The sequence below is a fragment of the Tursiops truncatus genome, chromosome 20 (assembly GCF_011762595.2).
Source record: "Tursiops truncatus isolate mTurTru1 chromosome 20, mTurTru1.mat.Y, whole genome shotgun sequence".
NCBI classification, from domain to species: domain Eukaryota; kingdom Metazoa; phylum Chordata; class Mammalia; order Artiodactyla; family Delphinidae; genus Tursiops; species Tursiops truncatus.
In genome coordinates, this window is record NC_047053.1 from 49,162,102 (window position 1) to 49,187,934 (window position 25,833).

At 53.6% G+C, this 25,833-nt stretch overlaps 1 protein-coding gene across 6 annotated transcripts in view; it reads right to left on the bottom strand.

The window, feature by feature from the left end:
• The window catches only part of PGS1 (phosphatidylglycerophosphate synthase 1), a 44,798-nt gene that overhangs the window by 18,563 nt on the left and 402 nt on the right, over positions 1-25,833 (bottom strand). For all 6 annotated transcript variants that reach the window (XR_012328765.1, XR_012328764.1, XM_073798251.1 and 3 more), the window contains exons 2-7: positions 17,069-17,258; positions 14,070-14,147; positions 11,895-11,994; positions 10,907-11,096; positions 9,687-9,865; positions 7,161-7,682 (exon numbers count right to left, since the gene is read on the bottom strand). Coding sequence is in view for 4 of the 6 variants with exons in the window: in XM_073798251.1 (XP_073654352.1) it covers positions 7,161-7,682; positions 9,687-9,865; positions 10,907-11,096; positions 11,895-11,994; positions 14,070-14,147; positions 17,069-17,258 (1,259 nt within the window). In the remaining 2 variants the exon portion in view is untranslated. The remainder of the gene's footprint in view (positions 1-7,160; positions 7,683-9,686; positions 9,866-10,906; positions 11,097-11,894; positions 11,995-14,069; positions 14,148-17,068; positions 17,259-25,833) is intronic.

The following is a 25,833-nucleotide window of genomic DNA, read 5'->3' on the forward strand; positions in this document are numbered from 1 at the left end:
TCCCTGAAGGAGCTTTTTAGCCCTGCTGAAGACTTTTCCAGCACCCTCCCCAAGAACCAGTCTCTGCTCCGTGAGGCAGCATCAACCCTGTTGGTTGTGTATGACATACACCTATTTCTTCTCTTTTCTCTCTTCCCTGCCACCTCGGCCTCCCTCAGCTTCTTTCCTCTCTGGCCCAGGGTGGACTTCAGGCGAGGGCTTGGATTAAAGAGGCAGCGCTTTTTTACCTACTGACCACTTTGGTGAGGCCTGCAATCACTCAACCAACTTTCCCTGTAGACTCATTTGCACGGTCTTTCTCCATCGAAAAGAAAATAAAGACCATAAATGGCGAGACGGCCACCCTTTGGCGTGCCGTGATGGGGCGGGGGTTAGCGCAGCGCGGGAAGCCAGAGGGGGATGCCACACGGTGCCACCAGCAGCTCCACAGGATGCCCACAGCCTCAGAGAGCCCGGGACAGGGGCCCACTACGGACAACAGTCCTTCTAGATTGAAGACCACCAAGTCAGGAGTTTTTAGCTATTGGTCTGTGCCCTGAAGACAACTGGGAAATTCTCACTCGGCCTCCCAAGAGGCCCTTTGGAGCTCCCCTCCCGCCAGACACACAATGCCACTCAGGATGTCAGGGTGAATACACACAAAGGGTGAGACTGCCGGGCAGGGACTCACTGTCGGGAAACACAGCACTTCCCAGCCCAGCCATAAACCTGTTATCAAGCCCCAAGTCCTCATCCCAGGGCCCGACCTTTGGGCCCAACACCTCCAGCATTCCCGGAACCAGTGGATCAGGGAGAGACTCTGCGGCAGCAAGGACGGCACAGGAGGGGAGAAAGTGCCTTTGGGGGTGGGGGGGGAAACACTGAACTTCAGCACCGGGGACAGCAGGTCTCACCACAGAGGGAGCGTGCCATGGGTACAGAGATGACTGGACTTGGCGGCCAACAACTTCCACTGCCTCCCAGCTCTGCAATGAGACATCCTGCCCCACGCCCTGGCCTCCTCTGTAGGGAGAGAGACACCTGCTTCCGCTCTGCTCGCGCCGACGGTCCTTCACAGTCCCAGCATCATGCTGAAGGGTAAACCAGAGAGCCCCAGGCTGCCCGCAGCCCTGGCTCACCCTGGCCTCCAAGCCGCTTCCAACTTCAGTGCCCATCCTCCGCTCTGACCACCCTGGCCCAGGGGGTGTCCTTCAAGCCTAGTGTAGTCTCGGGGCTCCACGCTTCTGTTCCCTCTGCCCGGACCTCTCCTGCCCGGGGGGGGGGGGGGGTCTCTGCTCAGTGTCACCTCCTCAGAGAGGCCCTCCCTGACCCCCATCTAACAGACCGCCATCAACCTGGAGCCCCCTCCTGCTCTGATCTTCTTCAAAGCCCTTTCCACGACCTGACATTGTATTTGGATAGATTCATCCACTTCTTATCTGCTTCCCAGTAACCCACACCTCACGAGGGCAGGGAGTTGGTCTAGTCCCCAGTGATGTATCCCCAATGCCCTGAATGCTGCCTGGCACACAGCAGGCCCTCAATAAATACTTGTTTGAACAAAATAAGTAAAATGCGGATAAAAACACCTCTTCCAGGGCTTCCCTGGTGGTGCAGTGGTTGGGAGTCCGCCTGCCGATGCAGGGGACATGGGTTCGTGCCCTGGTCTGGGAAGATCCCACATGCCGCGGAGCGGCTGGGCCCGTGAGCCATGGCTGCTGAGCCTGCGCGTCCGGAGCCTGTGCTCTGCAACGGGAGAGGCCACAGCAGTGAGAGGCCCGCGTACCGCAAAAAAAAAAAAAACATAAAAAACCACCTCTTCCAACAAATGTTTAAGTATATAAAAAGGCCTTGAGGTTCTACAGCAGGAGCACATGAACATTTCAGGTTAGAGACCTTCTTTGAGGATCTCTCCAGGAAAAATTCAAAATTATGCACCCCTCCCTCTCCTCCCCACACAATATTCTGCAATAAATTTCAGAGGGTTCTCAGATCCCTGTAAAAACAAGAGGGGACAGAAGACATCACAGTCCTAACCTCAGATGAATGAATAAGCATCACCTATTCTGAAGCCAGAACAGAACCAAAACACTCCAAGAGGCCCGGAGGCTGGTGCCTGCTCGGTCCAAGGTGAGCGGCACCGCCCCAGGCACAACCCCATCCCCAGGTGAGAACTGCCTCACGTGTGCCCCACAAACAGGGTGGAGCTGCCCTGGTTCTCACTACAAGTTCACCTTTGGGCGCCATGCCAAGTGGCCTATCGGGAAGGCAGTAAAAATAGTGACAATTCTCACAATCATTAACAGATTCCTCTGTCAGCAGAAGCCAGAAATCTCTTAATCCAGTGGCCCTGCCCCGCCCTCGCCACACACAGCGTGCTGTTAATGCTGGAATATTGCATCCACACGAAATCAAAGTCAACATCTTAACAGCAGGCACAGCCCACGTCCCCCAGCATGGATGTGTCCCTTGCTCTCACAGCAAGAAATCCCATGATGGTGCATACACCACCTCTCAGTCCCCTCCTCTCCATGGAGCAGAAAGCTAAGAAGATGCGAGAACTAGGTTTGACACACTTCATACTCACTCAGACTCCCCTGAAGTTGCTGCCTCTCCAAGACCTAAAGAGGTTAGTTCATTGGCACAAGGTAGACAGAGCACGCACAACCGCTGACAATGCCATCCTACTCCTGGTACCCTGTACCCTACTCTCAACCAGGACCAAGTTTAAAAGGGGAACCCCTGGAAGCAACTGAGATGTTGTTCAGTAGGCGAGAGGATAAACCGTGGTCCATCCAAAAAATGATATACATTCAGCCCTAAAAAGAAATGACCTATCAAGCCATGAATAGACGTGGAGGAAACTTCAATGCATGGTAAGTGAAAGAGGCCTGTTTGAAAAGGCTTCAGGCTGTATGATTCCAACTATATAATATTCTGGAAACGGCAAAACTATGGAGACAATAAAAAAAATCTACGATTGCCCAGGGCGGAGGCCAGGGGTGTTGGGGGGAGATAGGCAGAGCACAAGAACACAGAGCGGGGGGGGGGGGGTCCCCTGGTGGTGCAGGGGTTAAGAACCCGCCCGTCAATGCAGGGGACACAGGTTCGAGCCCTGGTCCGGGAAGATCCCACATGCCGCAGAGCAACTAAGCCCGTGCGCCACAACTACTGAGCCTGCGCTCTAGAGCCTGCGTGCCACAACTACTGAGCCCACGGGCCACAACTACTGAAGCCCGCGCGCCTAGAGCCCGTGCTCCACAATGAGAGAAGCCACTGCAACGAGAAGCCCGCACGCAGCAACGAAGAGTAGCCCCCACTTGCCGCAACTAGACAAAGCTCGTGCGCAGCAACAAAGACACAACACAGCCAAAAATAAACAAGTAAAATAAATTTATTTAAAAAAAAAAAAAAGAGCACAGAGGGATTTTAGGGTAGCGCAACTGCTCTATACATTTGTCCAAACCCACAGAACGCACACCACCAAGACGAACGCTGATGCAAACCGTGGACTCAGGGTGACAATCACGCGTCTCTGTGGGTTCATCAATTATAATAAACGTAGTGGGGGGGCTGTGCATGTGTTGGGGAGCAGGGAGAACACGGGAACTCTCTGTACCTTCCTCTCAGTTTTGCTGTGCACCTAACACTGATCTAAAAAAACTAAGTCTTTAAACTCCAGCTGAGCTGGTGGTGCTCCCCATTAGGTCGGAATGCTCCCCCGCTCCCAGAACCCTGTTCCACCTCACCCACCAGGTGAGGAACGAAGGCCGGGCAACAGGAAGCTGACAAACCACCAATCAGAAGCGCTGCCAACTGACGGATGTCGAAGGTGGACCCCTACCCTCCCACACCCCCAAAACCCTCCTGAGGCCAAGCAGATGCTGGTAATAAGACTTCCGGGTTCAGTGTCGCCCTTCACTGAGCCATGGGGAGATCAGCAACAAAACTATAGGTGAGGAGGGCTTCCCTGGTGGCGCAGTGGTTGAGAGTCCGCCTGCCGACGCAGGGGACATGGGTTCGTGCCCCAGTCCGGGAAGATCCCACATGCCGCGGAGCGGCTGGGCCCATGAGCCATGGCCGCTGGGCCTGCGCGTCCGGAGCCTGTGCTCCGCAACGGGAGAGGCCACAACAGTGAGAGGCCCGCGTACCAAAAAAAAAAAAAAAAAAAAAAAAAAAACTATAGGTGAGGAGGATGCTTCTCTTCGCCAGGGGTCCCAGCCCTCTGACGCCACACATGGCGTCCCTGCCACGACCCCTGGGACTCTATTCCTCGCCCATGAACCGCACGGTCACTTCACAGAAACTCGAACGCATGCATGTCACCATTCCCTCTGAGTACAACCCAAAGCCATCGCCCCAGCTGACACGGAGGTTGAACCTGGTCCCTCCACTTGTGCCAAAGGCAAATTTGGGCCAAGAACCAGGCTTCGAGACTCCCATCCTGGTAACCTGTCCACCACATCATGCTTACCCAGGGTAATAAAACTAACCAGATAAAAACTCCCAATAAAAACTAACCAGATGGGACCACATTGCCAAAGGGGTCTCTAGTACATGCCTTTAAAGAGTGGAAGGTCCCTCTGGTTCTTTGAAGCAGCTCAACTTACTAAAATGGGATATATATTCAAGTCTGCTAGGAAATCGACAGAGTAGCCAGTGAGGCGGCCTCCGCTCAGGCCACTGGGCAGAGCCAGCGCTGCTCCAGCCGAGCACGCACCCCTGCTCCACGTTCCTGGCGACATTCGGTGAGCAGAAAACAACAGAGTACACCCCAGCCCTCGGGGCCTCCCGTCACCAGACTGCACTGCTATCCACTAGCACCCGTGGACTGGCGTGGCCGTTGCCCACGAGAAGGCTGTTTCTCCCCACCTCGCCTGCCAGCATCCACAGGCCTGGACCGAGCGGAGCTTTCCTGCATCGCCTCGCACGTGGCCACCAGCAGGTTCAACACAGTCAGGGCCCAGAGCCTCGGGGTGCCTGACTCCCAGAGGCATGCAGCGCTGACAGTGCTCTCGGAGGGCAAGGGTCTGGAAGCGGGAACACGGTGTCCCCGTTCCCCCTCATCGCCCAAGGGCTTCTGGAAGCAGGAGCCCGGGGAAGGGAACTGTAGTATAGGCCACTCAGCCATGGGGAAGAATTTTCCGGGGCCCAAACGCAGACACACCGCTTGCACCCAGCATGGCCTCTGCACAGGGCAGGCAATCAGTAGATGGTCCACCACTCCACAGTCCAAATCCAGCGCCACCTGCGCTGCCAGCTCCTTGTCCTAGGTTGTTTTGGGGGAAATGACCATCAAGAGATGACTCAGAAAGGGGGGCTGACGTAAGAGCCCCCACTATCGAGCACAGCCACTAGGCAGGGAAGGGCCTGGCCTCTCATTTCAGCGCTGAGTGATCTGACCTTTGGCTCCTGCTGTTAGGGTGAGGTGTCTTCTGCGCGGAAGCCCCTCTCCACGTGCCCCGTCGTGCTCTCCCTCTCCCCCTCTACTGCACACACCCTGGGATTCCTGGCCTTCCCCACTAAGCCAGCTGCCAGGTGGCAGGGCTCCACCCGCAACAGGGCGTGCGGCAGGAGGGAGCGGCTGGAGCACGCCAGTCCGGGAAAAGGCGAGACACACTGGAAAAGCCGGTTGGGTGTTTCTGTTTCAACGGTAACTGGGGAGTCACTGCACGTTTATCAGCGCAGCTTCACGGAAATAACCTATAGCACGCTCAGAACTGATGGGCCAGGCTACGCTGGGGGCCCCAAAGTGACAAGGGACCCCCCGCACCGACCCAGCCACAGGGCAGACGGGGAGCGAGCGCTCTCAACGTGCCTCTGCACGGCTCGCCAGGCACACAGGTCCCCTCAGAGCTCAAAGCTCCTCCCACTATCCAGCTCTCTGTCTCCACTACCCCACCCCAGGCACCACTGTTATTCTCAGAAGTAACAGAGCCAATCCTAAAATACCTTCCACACCCCCGTGGGCTGCCCTGCCTGCCCGGAGATACCTAATCACCAGCCGGGCTTAGCCCATGACACATCCAGGATCGGTACAATGGCAGAGCTCACTTCCCACACCAGACAGTGCCACCTGCCTGAGCAGGCACGCCGGCCTCACAGTAGCAAGTGGAAACCACCCAATCCCAGAGGGCTGGACCCAGGAGGCCTAGGGTGGCCTGGGGGGATTTCCTAGTATACCTCCAGATGGAAACCAATGGTTTAAGGAAACAAGAGTCCAACCTGAGGGTTCAAAGTGACCTCAAGTCTAAACAACATAGATGAGTGGCTGTGACAACACCATCCCCCTCCCGCCTCGCTCAGGCTCTCCGGAAGCCCCCAGGACTAGCGCAGGAGCAAAATGGGTCTCTGAAACACCAGCAAGAATTCAGGAAAGCCAGGCACTTCAGTCGGGGCTTGGGGTCCCCATGCTGTCCACTATTCCTTTACACACAGGACTAACCGAGCTGGCCATGGGGTCTCCCGGAGGACAGAAAGGAGCAGTCACACTCGAGATGCAGATGCCCTCGGCATGGAGAAGGCACAGGGTTCTAAACCCGTTTGTTCACATCGTGGCTATCCCCTGGGATTGTGCCACATGTGGGCTGCCCCACAGATGCACATAACTGTGCAAGAGAGACCATTACAATATGCAATCCACACTCTGACCCACCCTGAGGCAGTCCGGTACATGTAAACATTCTAAGTAGATAGCCTCAGTTTTCTCAGCTATAAAAAAAAAAAAAAACACGAAGGTTTGGCACATAGGGGAAAAAACAGGACTGCTGAGGAAGGGACTGAAAAAGTGGGCTGTTTGACGCCAAACAAATGATCCCTAAGGAACCCTCTCTGTCCCCAAGAAGGGCAGGGCCAATGCGGGAGAACTCGGATGATCACAGAAAGACTAAAGCACGTGCCTTTTCATCTATTTGAGGGGAGAGGTTATGTGTATATTTTTTAAAACAGCCCCCCAAATGATCTGAGTTTATAAGTTTTGGGAGAGATCTTGCATAACTGAAATGCACATAAATGCGATGACTGTGATGTGCCCGCAGGGCTGTCATGGAGACAGACGGGGGAAGGGGCAGGGCTCTACCAGGCAGGCACCGGCACCACGGGCGCTAACAAGTGGGCCAACTGGTCCACCCCCCGGCTTTCCGGCATGGGGGCCGTCCTCTGACCAGCCGGCTGCCACGTACCTTTGGCATGAAACGTCCAGCCCCTCCGCCAGTACTCCTGCAGCTGGACCCGCTCCTGCTGCCCCAGGCTGCACACCTCACTGTAGAACTGCCGCTCAATATGCACGTAGGCGGCCGGGATGGCACCTGCCACCCCCTTGGCCCCGAAGAAGCCGTTCACCTCCGGCGAGGCCAGCAGGATCTGGTACTCGGCTCGCGTGCCCAAGACCAGGTCCATGTAGGCCTGGGTCAGGTTGAAGTAGCCAGTGGTAAGGTAGACCTTAGCGCCTCGCTCGGCCTCCGTCAGCAGGGTCTCAGTGACAATCTCATCGATCTGAATCTCAAAGGGCTTCATCTGGATCAATGGGTAAATCCAGGTGTCTGGGGCTGGCCTCTGGTCTCCAGCGGCGGCTGCATCTTCCTGGGTTAAGAGGGAGTTGCTGTGGAAGGTCTGGGCATGCAGCATCTGCTGGCGGGTCCTGGCTGAGTTGATCACATCCATAACCCTCTTATTGGCTGCCTTGCAATACGCAGCCCGGTCACCTAGAGGGAGACATGGCAAAGGGGAGTCAGGAGCAGAGAAGGGAGGCTCTGGACTCCCATTCAGCACAGGAGACACACCACATGGCATGTGACAGGCAAGCACAGATGCCGCAACTGATCCTTCACCAAACACGTCTCGATTGAGCACAAGACACTGGGCCCATGTGAGGCTCCTCTGTGGACAGAAATGCCCGGAAAAGGATCTTGCCACAAGAAGCCTGCACTCAGGGGGAAATGAAAAGGCCTCTACCAATCCACTTACGAAAAGTTCAAAAACAGGCAAGACTAGTTGAGGGCGGCAGTGGTCAGGATAGTGGGCACACAGGGGTCACGCCTGGCTAGGGACCCGAGGGGGCTTCTGGGAGCCAACCCACTATGAACACGTACATAAGCTGCACACACGTGACTAGTGTGCATGTTACACGTCAGAAAGAACATGTGTCTGACAGAGACACGTTTAAGTATGACCAGAGAGCAGGAGAGCGAGCCACAAAGGGTCAGAGGTGAACAGGCAGGCTCTGGGCCTTGTTTTCACACGGACACCAGTGACGAGTGGCTGCATGGACACAATGAAGGGAAAAGAAGTGAGTCTAAACTCTATCACTAGATGATAAGAGAGTTAATGAGCTAAAGCGTCCAACTCAAGAAGTTAGGAGGAAAAACAACAGGAAAAGCCAAAAAATACAGTACAAGGAAGCACATTATATAAAGCAGAAATTAACAGAAAGAAAACAACAATATAAAAATAGGTAACTTCAACATTGTCAAAAGTTGATTCTCTGAAAAAACTGACAGAATAGCAAGCCTTGGGCAGGGCTGATCAACAAGAGAGAGACGGGCAGCACGACTGTCCTGGTCACCGCTCTCACGCTCTGGGCTGGGAACAGGCGCACACGCCCGAGTGCCTTCCAGGGCTGGGCAACAGCCCAGAGAAGGAATGTTGCTTGTGGGGATCCCTCCTTACTGACGGCGGCCACCACGGGGGCCGCTCACTCACTGCTTCTCTTGAGCTGCCCTGGTCCCGAACACGGCTGTGCCCAGCCCCCCACGCCCTCTGAGCGTGCTCTCAATTCTGCCCCGAATGGGGGCCCTTTTTTCTGCATATTCACGCCAGGCCTGTTAAGTTAGATCAGGGGTCAGCCAGTGTTTCCTGTACGGGCCAGACAGTAAATATGTCAGGCTCTGTGAGCCAGAGGGCAAAATTGAGAACACTGTGTAGGTGCTCATATAATGCAAGAGAACACAGACTTCCATGAATTTGTATTGTGGAAATTTAAATCATAACAGTAATTATCATACTACTCTACAGCACACAGGCGTAGTGGCAGCAGGCAAGGCAGGCACTCAGATCACGGGCTGGCTCCACAGTGCACAGATCCCCAGGCCCCCGGGACAGGGTTCCCACCAGACATCCCCACTCAGATGCTTCCTTTCTGGCTCTTCTCCTCACATGGGCTAGGTTTAACCCGTTCCCCACATTGCTGACACGGTTGCAAATTCAGCAGCAGGCCTCCTTAAAGGCCACCAGGAAGCCACGGCCACAAGAATCACAGGAATGCAAATAGCCCGGGAATGCTAGATGCCAGGGTTTGCCTGTTTCCAGTGAGCAGGACCGAGGACTCTCCCATTTCACGTTCCAGGCAGGAGGCCGCAGACCTCAATGGAGCCGAGAGCCACAGACCCTCTGTGCTCCAGAGTCACGGGAGGTGGCCCTGAGGGGGGTGGCCATCCACCAGGCCGCTTCCTGTAAGTGCAGGGCAGGCTCCCGGCTCACTCCCGCGGGCACCCAGACCCGAGGCCCACAATCCCACCTTCCCCGGCGGCTCCCTCACCCGCAGAGCATGACCGATAGCCAGTGAGTCACGTCTGTCTGGCTCCAAAGACAAAAGCAGAACAAGGCTCTGCCACCCAAGTCTCCTAAACCCGTGGCAAGGCCCCCAGAGGCGCGCCCTCCTCACCCTCACCACCCCCAGGCTCAGGAGGGCGAGGAGCCCGGGACCCTACCTTTGTAAGGATGCACCATCCCCTCCACCACCTGCACTGTGTCGTCCCCCTGCAACTGCAGGGACACGTCCCCCACCGCGTCCACCAGCTCCGTGAAGAAGTCCGCAATCTCAGGACAGTCCTGCAAGAACACGTAGCGGTCCTGCCGGTTGGTGAAGTAGGAGTCACTCAGGTTTGCGCTACAGGGAGGAAAGCAGCAGGTGAGGACTCAGGCGATAGGGTGCGACAGCAAGTGCTGGTGACCCCGGTCTCAGGGTCACCAGCAGGAGCAGGGGAGCAACCAACTTGGATCAGGTGCACCAGCAGCCAATTAACAAACAGCTACTGACGGGCTTCCCTGGGGGCGCAGTGGTTAGGAATCCGGCCACCAATGCAGGGGACACAGGTTCCAGCCCTGGCCCGGGAGGATCCCATATGCCGCAGAGCAGCTAAGCCGGCGCACCACAACTACTGAGCCTGCGCTCTAGAGCCCACGAGCCACAACTACTGAGCCCGCATGCCACAACTACTGAAGCCCGTGCACCTAGAGCCCGTGCTCCGCAATGAGAGAAGCCACTGTAATGAGAAGCCCGCGCACCGCGACAAAGAGTAGCCCCTGCTCGCCGCAACTAGAGAAAGCCCGCGCACAGCAACGAAGACCCTACACAGCCAAAAATAAATAAATAAACAGATAAAATACAATAAAATAAAACAAACAGCTACTGAGCCTGGCCGCTCACGAGAGGTGGGCGAGAGTGACACTAAGGTGACACAGAGGAGTGACCGCAAGGCTGTCCCCTCACCGAGCTGACCACCGAGAGGAGATGCAGACACTTACAGAGCCAAGGACCACTCGGGCTTGGCCCCAGTGTCCCCCAAAGGGCCTGGATTCCCACCCAGCCCTGCCTGACAAAGTTATTTGTCCTCTCAGGCTTCCTGTGTACAAAGTGAGGGAAAGACCACGTGGGGTGACAGTGAGCATTAGCTGAGACAGTACACGAGGGGCTCACCCAGGAGCAAACACAGAGTAAGGGCTCAGTAAACCACGGCCAGCTTTCAGTCGCCCTTCGTGGCTTCCAGCCTCCATGGCAGACAGGACACCGGGAAGACGCCGGGAGGGCCAGGCAACCAGACTAAACACGTAGCAGCAGGCCCTCGAAGGCTCGCGGGGACGGACCTTCCCTTCTCTGCGTGCTGCTGGTCTCTGCCCTGGAGACCCCGACAGAAGGAAGCCAACTCACCCGCTCAGGACGACGCTGTTGTCGAAGAGGTACACCTTGATGTGCTGCAGGCCGATGGTCTCGTTGAAGCGCTCAGGGATGAGGAGCCGGAGGAGCCCACGGAGGTTAGGCGTGTGGAAGAGAGACACTCGGACCTGTTCTGGAAACCTCTGCAGGAGTGGGAGCAGCATCGTGCGAGAGTTTTTCCTTCCTGAAGACGTGGGCAAGCAGGAGAGCAAGGACGGCAGTCACACCAGGAAAAACATGCAGCCCGCCAGTGCAGCGCCACCTACCAAGGGCCTGCGCAGCCGTCCAGGTCAGACCGCCGGGGGCTGTTTTCAGCCAGAGGGGCTCCGGGACAGCTTCTACCTGGACACCCACCACATCTCGGGGCAGGACTGAGCGGCCCGTGTAGCGGACATCCGCTCTTCCAGCCCCACGGCACCCTCTACCCGCCTCATGGTAACTGCACCCAATCTCCTCCCGGGGGCACTACCCAGCCCCGCTCTCATATTTCTGCTCTGGGTGAAGATGACTCTGTCCACCCCAGCTCTGGGAAGGCACGCAGGCCCAGGCTGGGCCGGTCAGCACGCTCAGGAGGCCCGGCACAGAGCCCGAGACAGGCCATGCAGGAGCTCCAGGCTGACCACGAGGGAAGCAGATGCTCTTCCAGTGGACAAGATGTGGCAAGATGGGCCTGGGACTGCCAGAGGCTGCCGCAAGGAGCCAGAGAATGAAGCCAGCCTAAAGGTCCAAGCCCCAAATCACGACCCACCCGAATCAGGTCAGACGTGGAAGTCAAAACAATTCTCTTTTTCCCAAAGTCATTTTTACTTGGACTGTCGGTCACTTGCCACAGACAGAATCCTGACGGACAGGCCGTCCTGGGCCATCCCAGAAGGGCTTCAAATAGCCTTGCTGCTGGCTAAGGACAGGGCGGTGAGGGTGTAATTCCTCGTTCTTCCTGAACAGGGAAGAATCAGGGGGCCAGGGAGGGCGTCAGACCTACCTCTTGAGCCCCGCGTGAAGTCTAAGAGAATGGACACCCTGAGGTCGGAAGGAAACTTCGTCTGGAGTGACTTTTCTAGAGTGCTTTCCAGGCAATCCACCTGCCAAGAAAAGACCCCAAAAGAACAGAAATGAAAGATCTGAAAAGATGGTTATGTATTAAAGAAATGAACCAACCTGTCAGCTAATGCCCCCACGGTCCTCTTTGAACACACACACAAGCATGTACACGCACACACCAGCCACGCTTGCCCAGAAGCCAACGATGCAGAATCTCTTCACCTGAGGCCACCGCGGTAACCGTAATCCGAAGACATGGCGTCTGCGGCCCGGGCCTGGCAGGATGAAGGCTCTGGGAGTCAGGGACGCGGTGCCCAAGGGTCTGGACCTCGCCGCTCTTGAAAACACTAAGACACCAGCTCCCACACACGTTCCAATGGATCATCCTTACAGGCACACAACAAACAGCGCCCCACACACAGACATCACTCGGTAAATATTTGCTGAACAAATAAATCCAAGACACAACCTGCCCACTGCCACTCTCCACAGGCTGGACGTGGCATTCTTCTCCCAGGAGAACAAACACGCTTCCCAAGGTGGCAGCTAAGAGCACGTCCTGAAAGCGGGGCAGCCTTTCCTCACACAGGAAGGGAAGGGGTGGGCTCTCTCCTGCCCCCTACCACAGCCCCTGTTCTCTTCCAGCTATGCCCTGGGGGTTGCTGAACAAGGCAAACCAAGAAACACTTGCTGTGGGCAAGGGTCCATCTCACTCCCTCAGAGTAGAAAGCCATCCAGGGACTCCGACAACACAACGACCTCATTCACACCCACTTCAGCTCAACCTACAGATTCTGCGCTGGGCTCGTCCTACAGGAAGCACCCGCTGCACAACAGCTGACGTCTGCTCCTTCCCAGCCCCGCGTGTCTCGTTGGAAGGGACAAGCACGGCATGACAGCAAGTCTAGGTGGAGCCAGGCTGGCCGCAGACCCGCACCCGACACCAGCCCTGGGCGAAAGCAACGGCCAGCTCGACCTGCCATGCTGGCTCCTCTGTCTAACACAGACTCAGAAAGCCTTCTCTATAAAGGACCAGACAGTAAATATCTTGGGCTTTGCAGGTCAGATGATCCCTGTCACAGTTACTCAGTTCAGCCACTGTAGCAAGAAAGCAGCCATAGACAGAACAAAAATTAATGAGAGTCACTATGCTCCAATAAAGCTTCATTTATGGACACAGAGAGCTGAATTTCACATGCTTTTCATGTGACACAATTACTACTCCTCTTTTGATCTTTTGCCAAACATTGAAAATGTAAAGCAGAGGACACGGGTTTGAGCCCTGGTCCAGGAAGATCCCACATGGCAGAAGATCTAGGTGCACGGGCTTCAGTAGTCATGGCTCACGGGCTCTAGAGCACAGGCTCAGTAGTTGTGGCGCATGGGCAGAGCAACTAAGCCCATGCGCCACAACTACTGAGCCTGCACTCTAGAGCCCGCACGCCACGACTACTGAAGCCCGCGTGCCTAGAGCCAGTGCTCCGCAACGAGAAGCCACTGCAATGAGAAGCCCGCGCACCGCAACGAAGAGTAGTCCCTGCTCGCCACAACTAGAGAAAGCCTGAGCACAGCAACAAAGACCCAACGCAGCCAAAAATAAAATAAACAAATAAATTTATTTTTAAAAAAAGAGAGAAGCCACCGCAATGAGAAGCCCACGCACCGCAAGGAAGAGTAGCCCCCACTCACTGCAACTAGAGAAAGCCCGCACGCAGCAACAAAAACTCAACGCAGCCAAAAATAAATAAATAAATTTAAAAAAAAGAAAATGTGAACACCATCCTTAGCCCATATTCCACACATAAATAGGCAGTGGCCAGGTTTGGCCTGCGGGTCACAATTCTCGGAGCCGCGGCTTGGCAGACAGATGGCCTACGGCCCCTGCGCAGGGTGAGGAGGACACGGGCCAGCGAGGTCAGGAGGCCCAGGATCACATCTCCCTGCACCCCTACCTGATCCTCCTGACGTGCCCCAGAATCTGGGGCAACAAGAACAAAAGCTGGCCTGAGACGCAGGCCAAGGAGGGCGGCTCTACCCCAACTCCACGGCTCTACACAGCCCGAGGTTTTAGGGTGACTCACTACTGCCAGTAGGACCACCCCTGCTTAAACCTTACCAGTTCCTGTTCCAAAGGACCTGTCCCCAGGTAGAGGGACGCCATCACGACCCGCCTCTTGGCTACTTTTATCTGCCCCTGAAGAGAAGAAACAATTCAAAATTCATAATCACCATTTTCACAGTTCAGTGAGAAAGATACAGTCCTTTGATATTGGAGGCAAATAACACTGCAAGCTGCACTATCCTGTATCTTCACCAATTAATATTTAAAGCAAGCCCCAAATGTGTGTGGTAACCTACCAGGTTAGGACCCACAACCCTAATTTAAAATACTCAGCCTGAAAGTAAGGCATGATCTAGCCATGCTATAAGATACAGCACAGCCACGAAAAGAATGAAGGTCTTTGCACACTGACCTGAGGGGATGGCCACAGTGCACTGCAGGAACAGAAGCAAATCACTGAACAGAACGTAAACCATGCTCCCCCGTCACCATGCACCCATGCACACCTGTATGGGGGTGTGTGTGTGTGTGTGTGTGTCCGAGGAGCAGAGCCAGACGAGGGAGTGCGGGGGCAAACTTGCACTCCAGCCCCGTCTGCACAGCTGGGGTTTTATAATGAGCATGTAATTTTTTTTTAAATAAATTTATTTATGTTTATTTTTGGCTGTGTCGGGTCTTCGTCGCTGCACGCGGGCTTTCTCTAGTTGTGGTGAGCGGGGGCTACTCTTCATTGCGGTGCACGAGCTTCTCATTGCGGTGGCTTCTCTTGTTACAGACCACGGGCTCTAGGCATGCGGGCTTCAGTAGTTGTGGCACGCGGGCTCAGTAGCTCTAGAGCACAGGCTCAGTAGTTGTGGAGCACAGGCTTAGCTGCTCCACGGCATGTGGGATCTTCCCGGACCAGAGCTCAAACCCGTGTCACCTGCATTGGCAGGCGGATTCTTAACCACTGCGCCACCAGGGAAGTCCCAAGCATGCAACAGTTTTGAGATGCAGACAGACAGGTACCTAGCTAGACACACAAACAGAACACACCAACATTCAAAGATGATGCATCAGTTCCAATAGCCAGCATCCTCTCCCGAGACCTGATCCAGCCATGGGAGTACACCAGACCCCTCACCAGCGCGGCCAGGCCCCAGAGGAGGTCAAGAGCAGGAAGAAGGGCAGCACCACCCTCAGGGCAAGCTGGCGAGGGCACCGGGGAGGCAGGACACACACACGTGCTGGCTTTCCCACATGGCCCCCACAGCCTGCACTGTCGACGGAGGAAGAGGGGCATCTTGACTAGATAAACACACCAACACACCACTGGGAAAGGCTTATATGCAAGGAACAAACAAAAGAATTTCCTATGTTTGCTGTTTCCTTCGTTTTGTTATTTATTCAGATGGTTGTTTGTGGGGAAAGTGAGTATGAAGACAGGAAAGAGAGGAAAACAAGTAAAGTGTGAGGCAATCAAGTTCGGGCAGCAAAAGTCTATGCAATTGTTTGCCATGGCACCAGGTCCTCTGGTACAAGCTCAGCTGTCACGAAGGCCTGGGCCCAGGCAGAAACCACGCTGCACTCTCTTCTCAGGGAACACGGGCCACTCTGTCCCAAGAAGAAACACATCCCGCTCCACATAGAACTTGCCGGAGAACCCGCCCATGACTCAGTGCAGAAGGCAGGGAACGGTGGCCTCGGCTTCTTCCTGGCCTGCTGGGCTGAGCCCCTCATGCGTCCCTCCAGGCGCCGCGTGGCCTCACCTCCAGGCCAGGGGACCCCCATGTGGAGACTCAGTCCATCCTTCACCCGGAGTTGATTGGGACACTAAGAACCACCTCCTTTGAAAAACCTGTTTCTTCAAGCCAAGCAGAGAACCAAGTAGGAGTAAAGAGCAAACAGCCTCAGCATCAGTTCTACACAAACAAGGACACACAGGAGAGTCAAGCAGTGTAGGGAAGTGGGGGAGAGCATGCATGCATGTATGTGCGCGCGCACACACACACGCACGCGCGCGCACACACACACACACACACACACACACACACACCATACCAGAATAAGCCAGCCGGAAATTAAGCTAAGAGTGGATCTACAGAACAACAGGGCAAAGGAGAGAAAATGTGCAAGCATTCAAATGAACTAGAGTTTGTTGTGCAGAAAAAGGAACATCTACATATATTTCCTGTTATGTCCCAGCACTTCTGACCGCATCATACCTTAATTCTAACATCACTGAATTAATACAAACTCAGAATTCATGTAACTAAAAATTAATTAGCGTTTAATTACTTCATTCCAATGAGCAGTTTAACCACAAATAACTAGACGTGGCATGAACACCTGACTAATGTATTGAAAGCCGAACCCCGCCAAATGCGAAGTTTAGCACCTCTACCAAGAGAGAGAAGGTACAAACTTTAGACAGAATTACGGAAAAGAACCAGGATCACGAGACCTAAAACCAGACATCCAGACTTTCCAGTTACCTGTAAGTACTCTCCACTGAATTGAGAGGCTCCCGGCCACTTCCTACATATCAAATCCCATCCACAGGTCATTATGTCTCCATTTCCTGTCATCTACTCTATGGAGCTACTGTGTGTTGGAGCCGTTGCCGGGGCAGGAGTCTGCCATGCCCTAACCAGAATGAGGTTCGTTCCCTCCCAGACGTCCTCAGCGGGGACGTGCCTGCTGAGGTCCCCAAGCTCTCACTAACCTCCCGCCTAGCCTACATCTCCAACACGGAACGAAGGGAATCAATCTGTCACAAGAAACAAAACCTAGGACCTGACCCTCAGTGCCCGCAAGCTCTGAGCTGCTCCACCTGAGACATCAGCCACCCAGGAGAGCTTCTGATCACGGCTCAACTCAGCCATCTGTGAAGCGGAAACCTAACAGGTGGAACCCGCAGGAATAAGCTGAGCAGCCATCAAAAGTGTCTAGAACAAAAAAAAAAAAAAAAAAAAGTGTCTAGAACACAAGGTGCTTCAGCCCAGGACTCGGCCAACCTTATGCCCCCAAACCTCTAATTCCATGTCTGACCCTCTCTCTTAGACACAACTTACCTTCATGAGCTCAAAAAACTCTGCAGGTGAAGAAAGCACCCTGACGTGAGAGCTGGAGACTCCGAACTCTGGAACCAGGTTTCTGATCCACTGGAAGCGATGCACACCCTCCGGACACAGGCAGCAAGGAGGTGACGTGACATGGGGGACAGCTGGAGACAGCAGAGGCGCCAACAACAGCCATGGTGGCCTGGGAAAAGAAACATACAAAGGGTCACACTTCTCAAATACTTCCTCACAAGTCTCTCTCAGCTCCTGTGGGCAAATAAGAATTTTTCGGGGTGGGCGAACTTCAGATTTCCTAGACCATCTTAAGAAAGCCCCAGTCAAACTCTGTAAAAGAATTTTTCAGCCCCTACAAGTTGAGCAACTTAAGAATTGCCAAAGCCTATGGATAAACCCCAAACTTTATGCTGATTCCAAACAACTCAAAATTTAGAGCAGCCACAAGTAAACTCAGAAAAGCCATCGCCTGGTTAATGGCCCCAACGAACCCACCCGCAGAAAGCCGCCAAAGGCTGCTTGCAAGGGCAGGTCTGGTCTCAGGCTGGTGAGTACAACCCAGACCCCCGGTTGTCTCACTGATGAGATAAATGGGCTTTTGTTCAAGGAAGGACCCAGAAAAAATTAAGTTTTCTCTTTAATACTAGGATACAGAGAGAAAAGCTGGCACTGGAAGAGGTCACCTCAAGAGGGGCCGGCAGTGACGACAACTGCCCCTTCACCCCTGGACACATTCTTCTCAGAGGTCACACCCAATCTCTGGCTGGTTCCCGTCCACTGAGGCCAAGACCGCAGTAAACAGTCCCCTGCCCACTGAGCCTCATCTTTGTCCGGATGACGAGACACCTGCAGGGGCCGGGGGAGGGCAGTGCACACCCAGAGCCCCACACCAACCAGCCCCTCATCTGACTTCCAGCAAAGAGCGGCAGGAAAATCCTTTTCAGCGCGTGACCTTCACCACGGCCTCAAGAGGGGCTCTAGGGAAAGGACGCTTAAACACCCCAAGGCCTGAAGGGCCACAAATTCCAGGAAGATGATTTCATTCACTTGCCTCCTGATAAAACGCTGAATCTTCCCAGGGTTCCTGAATGTCCCTACACACACGCCAGATGGCCTGCAGCTGTGCTTCCCAGAAAGCCCACCGGGCTGTCACGGCAACTCATTGCCAAGAAAAGTTTAGTCAGCGGGTGGAAGACACCGGGTCTGGACCCTGGGAAGCCAGGGTTCACCATGGGCCTCCGAGCAGAGGTGGGGACCACACTCCCGGGCATCAGCTTGCTACACGTCTCCTCTGGCTCCCGGGTAACAGCAGCAAATGAAAGGCCTAGACGTGTAAACAAGGGATTGCGACCTCGATTTCCCCAAAGTGGAGGCCATGCTCCTGCTGTGCTCAAGGCTACCTTCCAGAGGGGAGAGGGAGCGCCTTCAGTCCAACGGAAAAGCATGAGAACGGGAAAGGTGCACAACAATCTATCAACGAGAAGCCGCAAAGTGGGGCTAAAGTCTAATGTTCATTAATTAAACATAGTCTGTTTGAGGAGGAAAACCCCACAGCGCTGTAAGATCAACTGATCTCCCAATCTCACAGCACTTATCGCTCAGACCATATAAAAAGTATCCAGGGTGTCGCCGGCAACCCAGGCCATGCAGTCAGTCCCCACGCGTTCTTCAGATGAGCCAACAGACTCAGAGCCGCTCCCAAAAAGGAAGATGAGGAAACACCTCTTTGGCACACAGCAACCCAGGAGAGGGCAAGTGCCAACCTGGGCCTCAATCCAAGTGGTCATGTGAGCACTGATGGTGTACGGGGGAGGCACGGCCGGCCTGGGCACCACTGCCCACAAACCTGGTGGCCTCACAAGCGTACACACCTGAAATCATCTAAGAACACAAAAGAAAATGCTAAGGCTAATGAAGGAAAGGTCAAAATATACATATGGTAGATGTGCTTCAAATGACCAAAAAGGGGAGCTGCTGATGCCTGAGCTGCTGGGGACGCCTCACAACACCGTCCCTCCAAATGGGCTTTGATCGCCCGGTGGGATTCAGACAGTAAGTGCGGGGGCTCCAGGCGAGGAGAGGTGCGAGCAAAGGGAAGAGGCAGGAACTGCCAAAACCCAGCAGCGCCAGAAAAACCCAGGAGGGGCTCAACAGGCAGTCCAGAGAAGACACACAGTGACTGTACGGGGGTCAGGCCCCGCCACCCAGGAGAGGGGCTCGGCAGGACAGGCTTGGCCTTGGGCCACCGCGGGCAGGCTGCGGGCCTGTCGGGCAGCTCTCCTGGGAAGCTTCAGTCCAAGTCCAGATCAGGGCCTCAGTCCAAGATCTGCTGAGGGCTTTTTTATGTTACTTCCTGTTTAACCTGTGTACTGACAGGTTTATTTTTGTTAGACAGGAGAAGAACTGAAAACCTATTAGGTTTCAGGGATTCATCGTGGAGGAGACCCAACCCTCAGGTGGTAACTTCACATTCCAAAGAGGAAGGTGCTTGGAAAAAGAGCACAGAGTTTTATAAAGGCCCCACAAGGTCGGCAAAGGTGGGGAGACCACATCCAGAGCCCAGACACTCAAAATCTAACTGCAGCACCTGGGCCGGGGCAGAAGCAGCCAGTCTCCGTGGGAGACAGCGCAGGGGCTCACGTTCTCCGTGCATCTCAGCCAGATCCCCACGGGGGTGAGTTCCCGCTTTCCATGACGGACGCCTGGGAATCTTCTCAGAAAACACTTCTCCCCGTGCCAGCCACAGCCCCTGCTGCACAGTAATCCCAGCCTCCAGGGGCCGACCACCTGCACAAGCAACTTCCCCCTCCAGGCAGCTGTCCCGGGTCAAAACCCTAACCCCCAAGAGACAGGAGGAGGCAGGGAGCTGTGGTTACTCTACAAAAAAAGCAGGGCTGTCACACTCACCATTTAGAGAACTAAACAAACACACACACATTTTCCACATCTAGGCCTGCACTCCCCTGAATCATCTCTTTCTAGATAACATGGAGCTCCCATTTCTAGTTATAGGGAGGAGGAAGTGGCAGGGGCTGGGGGGCCAGATAATAAGGTTCTGCCGCCCTCTCACTCCTTTACTCTGGATCATCAGGGAAGTTTGGAGGACAGAGCTAAGGCCAGATCAGGGGCGCGCCCTGGTACTTGAACTCAGGCAAGCCTAACTACTTTGCTACAGCCCTCAGCGGGTGGCAGAGGCGACAACAACAGTGCAAAACAATCCTCGGCCCACAATTCTGAAGGTGAAACTGACAGCATCCTCTCCAAAGGGTGGGCTCCAGCCACCACCCACACAGACACCTGACTCTGGGGAAAGGTTCAGCCAGGTGATTTAGGGCTTCCTATGAAATTTGCAAACAAATTCCCTGAGCTGGAGAGTGGGCTGGGCCTAAGTGCTGAGGACCCCTGACCTGGGGCCACTCCCTCCACCTGGAGAGGGGCCTGGGGGAATGGGGTGAGAGGATGGGGGGGGTGACGCTAGGAGAACACAGTGAGTATGGAGTGGGAGGGCAGTGGGGAAGAGAGGGAAGTTTCTTCTCAGCATCTCTAAAAGGAATCCATATCTGGACTGCCTTGACCAAGAACAGCATGCAGTAACACTCTTGTCCATGGTCCGGGGGCCACCATTAAAGCAGGGACAGCAGAAGCCTGCCCTAGACAGGACGATGCACCCACCCGACTCATGAGAGGCACAGGACCGCAGCGGGACTTGAGTTCAGAGTAGCCAGTCAAACCGAAAGAGCGAGAGCAGAACGGCTGCTGAGAGGCCGCGAACACAGCTATGTGCAAGGGAAGCTTCAGAAAACGGGAGAAGGCATTTCTCCTTTGTGTGCAGAGACAGGAGTCTTCCATTCCACCAAACATTCTGAAGCTGCAAGTGCTCCATGGAAAAATACTGCCACACCTTGCGTTCTCCGTTCGTCAGGATGCACAACAGTGCGCCTGGAGGTCCAACCGAGCTCTCACGGGGGCAGTGGAGGCGCTACTAAGGAAAGGCAACGCCAGAGAGTTACACCTGGGTCTGCACTTCACCTCCACCAGGCCCCGCACAGCTCTCACGGCTTCAGAGGACACAGGTGCTTCCCCTGGGGCCACAGTGGTGTCACCCACCCTTTGGGACACAAGGAAGCAGGCCCACCTCCTAGCGTCTTTTCAAAACAGGGTCTGCAGGGCTTTGAAGGAAGAAAACGGTGATGCCGGAGGACTATCTCCTACACTAACCACAAATCCACCGTGGACAGCACAAGAGTTCTGTCCCCTGTACCACGCCAGGGCACTAATTAAGTGTCCTGCACTCAGGGTCATGGTCTAAAGGTCCACGAGCTCTCCAGGGACTATAAGGTTCGTGGTACACACTCTGTGGTTTGTATCCCACCCAAATCTGTACAAAACGACGAAAAAAGAAAGAATGTTTTAAAAGAAACTGAGCTCTCCGGATTGCAATATTTTCAGAAACTACTTTTTAAGAAAAACCCACCCTCCCCCCGTCACACACATTTAAACGTAAAGAGGTGAAGTGATGAGAAAAGACCAAGTCATAACACTTCCTGAAAAAGGCTCGAAAAACTACACGAAAGGACGAAACTTCCTGCAGCCCCAGCAGCAGGCAGCCCTTCCTGACTAACGCAAGACCTAAACCCAAGTAAGGGAAATGAGTGTGAATTCCCGTAGGTCACAGAAGACCAATGGCTGCTCCCTCAAGGCCGGCACGAGGCCGGGGCTGCCAGCATGTGGCAACACGCTGACTCTCCTCTTGGCTTGTCCAAAAGAAAGTCGATTACATCGAGGGGCTAGAAACCTAACATATACTTATAACCCACAACACACCTCCGTAGCCAAAGGCACCAGGCATAGCCAAGTGCCTGCCGAGAACCACTCACACGTTCTACTAATCCAAACTGCTGCAACCAGCCTGACTTCCCGGCAGTGAAAACGACTCATTTACATTACTCGGATCACGTGTTTACAAGGGAATTATCTATCAGACCGCTTCAATCCCAGGCTAGTTTCTATCTATGAGCACACAGCTGACTGACCAGCCTACTTCATCAGCAGCAGCAATGTGCTCAGAGGGTACTCAGGTCAATATGAACCTAATAAAGCTACAATTTACAAGTCAGTCAGCTGCAAATCTTATTTTAATTCTCTGCAAGATCAAATTTGAATTATTTGGGGAAATCATGCTTTGATTCTAAATATCCCCCCTCCCACCCATTCTACTGCTATAATACAAGAGGTGGCGCTACTGAACTCTAATGAATAAGGAGGACTGGGTCCCAGCATCAGAAAACTCAGAGAAAAAGTAATTTCTGGAAACCTGGTGGTCCCTCAGAGTAGAAACCACTAAGAAGTAGAATAAGAGTATGTTGAGCTGGCATTACAAAGTAAGGAAACCTAATAAAAAGAACAGTTTGCTGGTTATGTTTCCCTCTTACACTCGGGAAAGTTAGGACACCCCACCACCACCCCACACACACACATACACACACATACACACAAATACACACACCTAAAATAAAGAAAATAGAACTTGGGTTTCAAAAATAAAGACTTTTCTGCACACATAGCTCAAATTGAAAAGAGTTTTTAAAAAAAGAAAAAGGAGACCACAGAGAAAATATTTCCCTGTATGGCAGCAAACTCAGTTAGGAACTAACGCCCTCTTGACACATTTTCCACCAGGTCTCATACCCCAAATAACAAGTCAATTCTGTGTAGTCTGATGACTCCAAGAAACTACCTGAAGTTTCTGTCTTCCTCGCCTGAGCACCGGACCCGCCCTTCACCTGAACAGTGAGCGCCTCCACTTGGACCCACCTGGATACGAATGGACATGCCCTGAACTCACCTTATCGTCATCCCCCAAACTTGGTCCTCTTTCTCGCTCCCTGTTTTAGTGAAGCATGCCACCATCCATGTAGTCACCCAAGTCAGAAACATGAGCTACCTCCTCAGCACCCCCCTACACACCCCCACCAGAGCTGATTCCAGTCCAGCCCTCTCTTCTCTTCCCACTGTCCATGACTTCATACAAGCCCCACCCCCTCAGGCCTAGACCGCCGCTGCCACCATCAACCTACATCACTCACTATCCTTCCTTGAACACTGGCTCCCCACTTCCTCACCTAGCCTACTCCTACACGCCTCCAAAACACAGCTCCAAGATCATCACCGCCCGGGAGCCTTCTGTGACTTCCAGGTGTGCCTTAGTGCTGCCATGACCTTTCCTACCTTACTTTACTATTGTCTGTTTATGGGTCTGAGCACCATGAAGGTGGGACTATGTATGTTCCCTTGGTACCTAGCACAGCACAGCTGTGCTCTATACACGCATGCTGAATGAGTGAATGAATCCAGCTGTCCACGGTAATGAGTCAGATGCCTGCTTAAGAAAAAACAGCAGTATTTCCAAATCACTAATTAGAAGTAATTTTTTTAATTGATTAATTTATGGCTACTTTGGGCCTTTGTTGCTGCACGCGGGCTCTCTCTAGTTGCAGTGAGCGGGGGACTACTCTTTGTTGCGGTGCACGGGAGTCTCATTGCCGTGGCTTCTCTTGTTGCAGCATGGGCTCTAGGTGCGCGGGCTTCAGTAGTCGTGGTGCACGGGCTCAGCAGTTGTGGCTCACGGGCTCTAGAGCGCAGGCTCAGCAGCTGTGGCACACGGGTTTAGGTGCCCCGCGGCATGTGGGATCTTCCCAGACCAGGGCTCGAACCCGTGTCCCCTGAATTGGCAGGCAGATACTTAACTACTGCTCCACCAGGGAAGCCCCTAGAAGTAATTTTAAATAGAGTTCTCTGTCACTATGACTGTCTCTATAACTGAAAGGAAACCACTGCAGTAAAGAACTGTTCCCTCTCACCACTCCCCTTGCTAGTCACGAGGATTCACCAGGCACTCCAACAGTTGAGTCAGACTGGCAAGCTAAAATCTAAAATAAGTTCATGGCTACACAGAACTATTATCAATGAATCAATGATCAGAGTTACAAGAAACCACATCATTCGGGGAATGAGGAATTGGTTGGTGCAACTGAACAATAGAGAAGAAACGAAAGTCAGCAGCCACTGGAGGTGAGCAGCCATACAGACATGAGTAACCCCAAACAGCCAGGCCACAGAGAAGCAGAAAACATCTGCAAACCAAATAAGGCAAAGAAAGGGTCAGAACCCCACAGTACTGTAGTAATACTGCTCAAAACATTTATCCTCCGTCCTAGCATAGGCATCACCTCCAAGGAGTAAAAGACGCAAATATCTGACATTTGTGTTTCTATGTCTGTGATTTAACTGAGTTCCTGGTTTAATTTTTGACCCACAGCCTTAACCAACTTAATCAAGAAGAAATATGGAGCCACAAGTCCTGCATCCACTAATGCTATTTACAAAAAAGACTTTTAAGAAGTCAATGTAGACTATCCCCACGGCCACACTGCCCTCCCCCCCTGCAGAAAAACACTCAAGAGAAATGTCTTTCTTAAAAGAATTTGTGGCGATTGCCCCAACAGCCTTTAGTAATCAACTCCGATGTTAAACAGTGATTAATCATGAAGTACTTTTCTGTATAGTTGAAATACATACAAGGGAAATGACAAAATGGCCTAAACATCTCGTCCTTGAGAACATTTTTTGAAACTTTAAACCAAATTTCTCAGTGGTTTGATACCAGGACGTAGAAGTCATCTGACTTCACTACCCACTGGAATAAACAGGTCTTTGCTAAGCACCAATTACAGAGAACAGAGGCCACCTCTTCTACACCCCACTCCCACCGGGTTCACTGATGTGAAACTTAAAGCCGTTCTGATCAGTAAGCTTCCAAGAGTTCCGTCCTGGGCTGATTCTATCACAAAAAGTTCCCCTAAGTGAAACCTGAATTTTTGCTGAAAATCTTCCAAAGTAACCCAATAAGAAGCAAGTTCCTTTCCATACCTAGAATCAGCACACATGACTGGACCACAGATCTCTCTACCAAAGGCCAGAAGGTCACATCTCACCCTAGTAGCAGATAAAAATCTAAGGCGCAAACTCTGCAAAAAGACGCAGTTCCAAGATTTTTTTTCTTAAGAAACAAGCGTAAGGCTCGAGTCTCTCCAACAAGAAAACTACTTGCACATAAGTCTTTTTTTTTTTTTTTAATATTAGCAACAGCAGCAGGCCTCTTAGGTCAGCATGTACTTGGCAAATGTTTACTTCGATAGACCACTGCCTGAACGAACTGCTTCAAAGCCTACTTCACTATTTCCATAACTCACTTCAGTACTTTTCCAGAACACAGGCCCTTTGCAAAGTGTAAAAGGGGTTTCAAGTGGTTCCTCTTCCCTGGCCTGAGTGTTCCTGACTCAGGATTGCTTCACAGCCCTCTCTGGCAGGATGTGAGAAATGCTGCAGGCACAGAATCCCAGCAGGGCTGATTCACTCCCGTCAAGTCACCTCGCAGCTAGGATTACTTAAGGAAAAGACCCCTCCGGACCCAAACAGTGTCTCTCGCGAAGACTCTCCAACACACACACCCCGGGGCCCAAAGCAACGCACGAACTCCTCCCCCCGCCCCGGGTGTGCACACACAGCCCCTTCGCTTCACCGTACGAGGCCGGAGGCCGGAGGCCGGGCTCGCCCCCCTCAGCCCCCGGCCGGCCCGACCGACTTCGGGAGGGGTCCCCCACCCCGGGAAGGCCGGCGGCGAGGCGGGACTGCGGGGGCCGGGCGGGCCCGCGCGCGGGGACACGGAGAGCTCACCGCGACGCCGGGAGCGCGGAATGAGG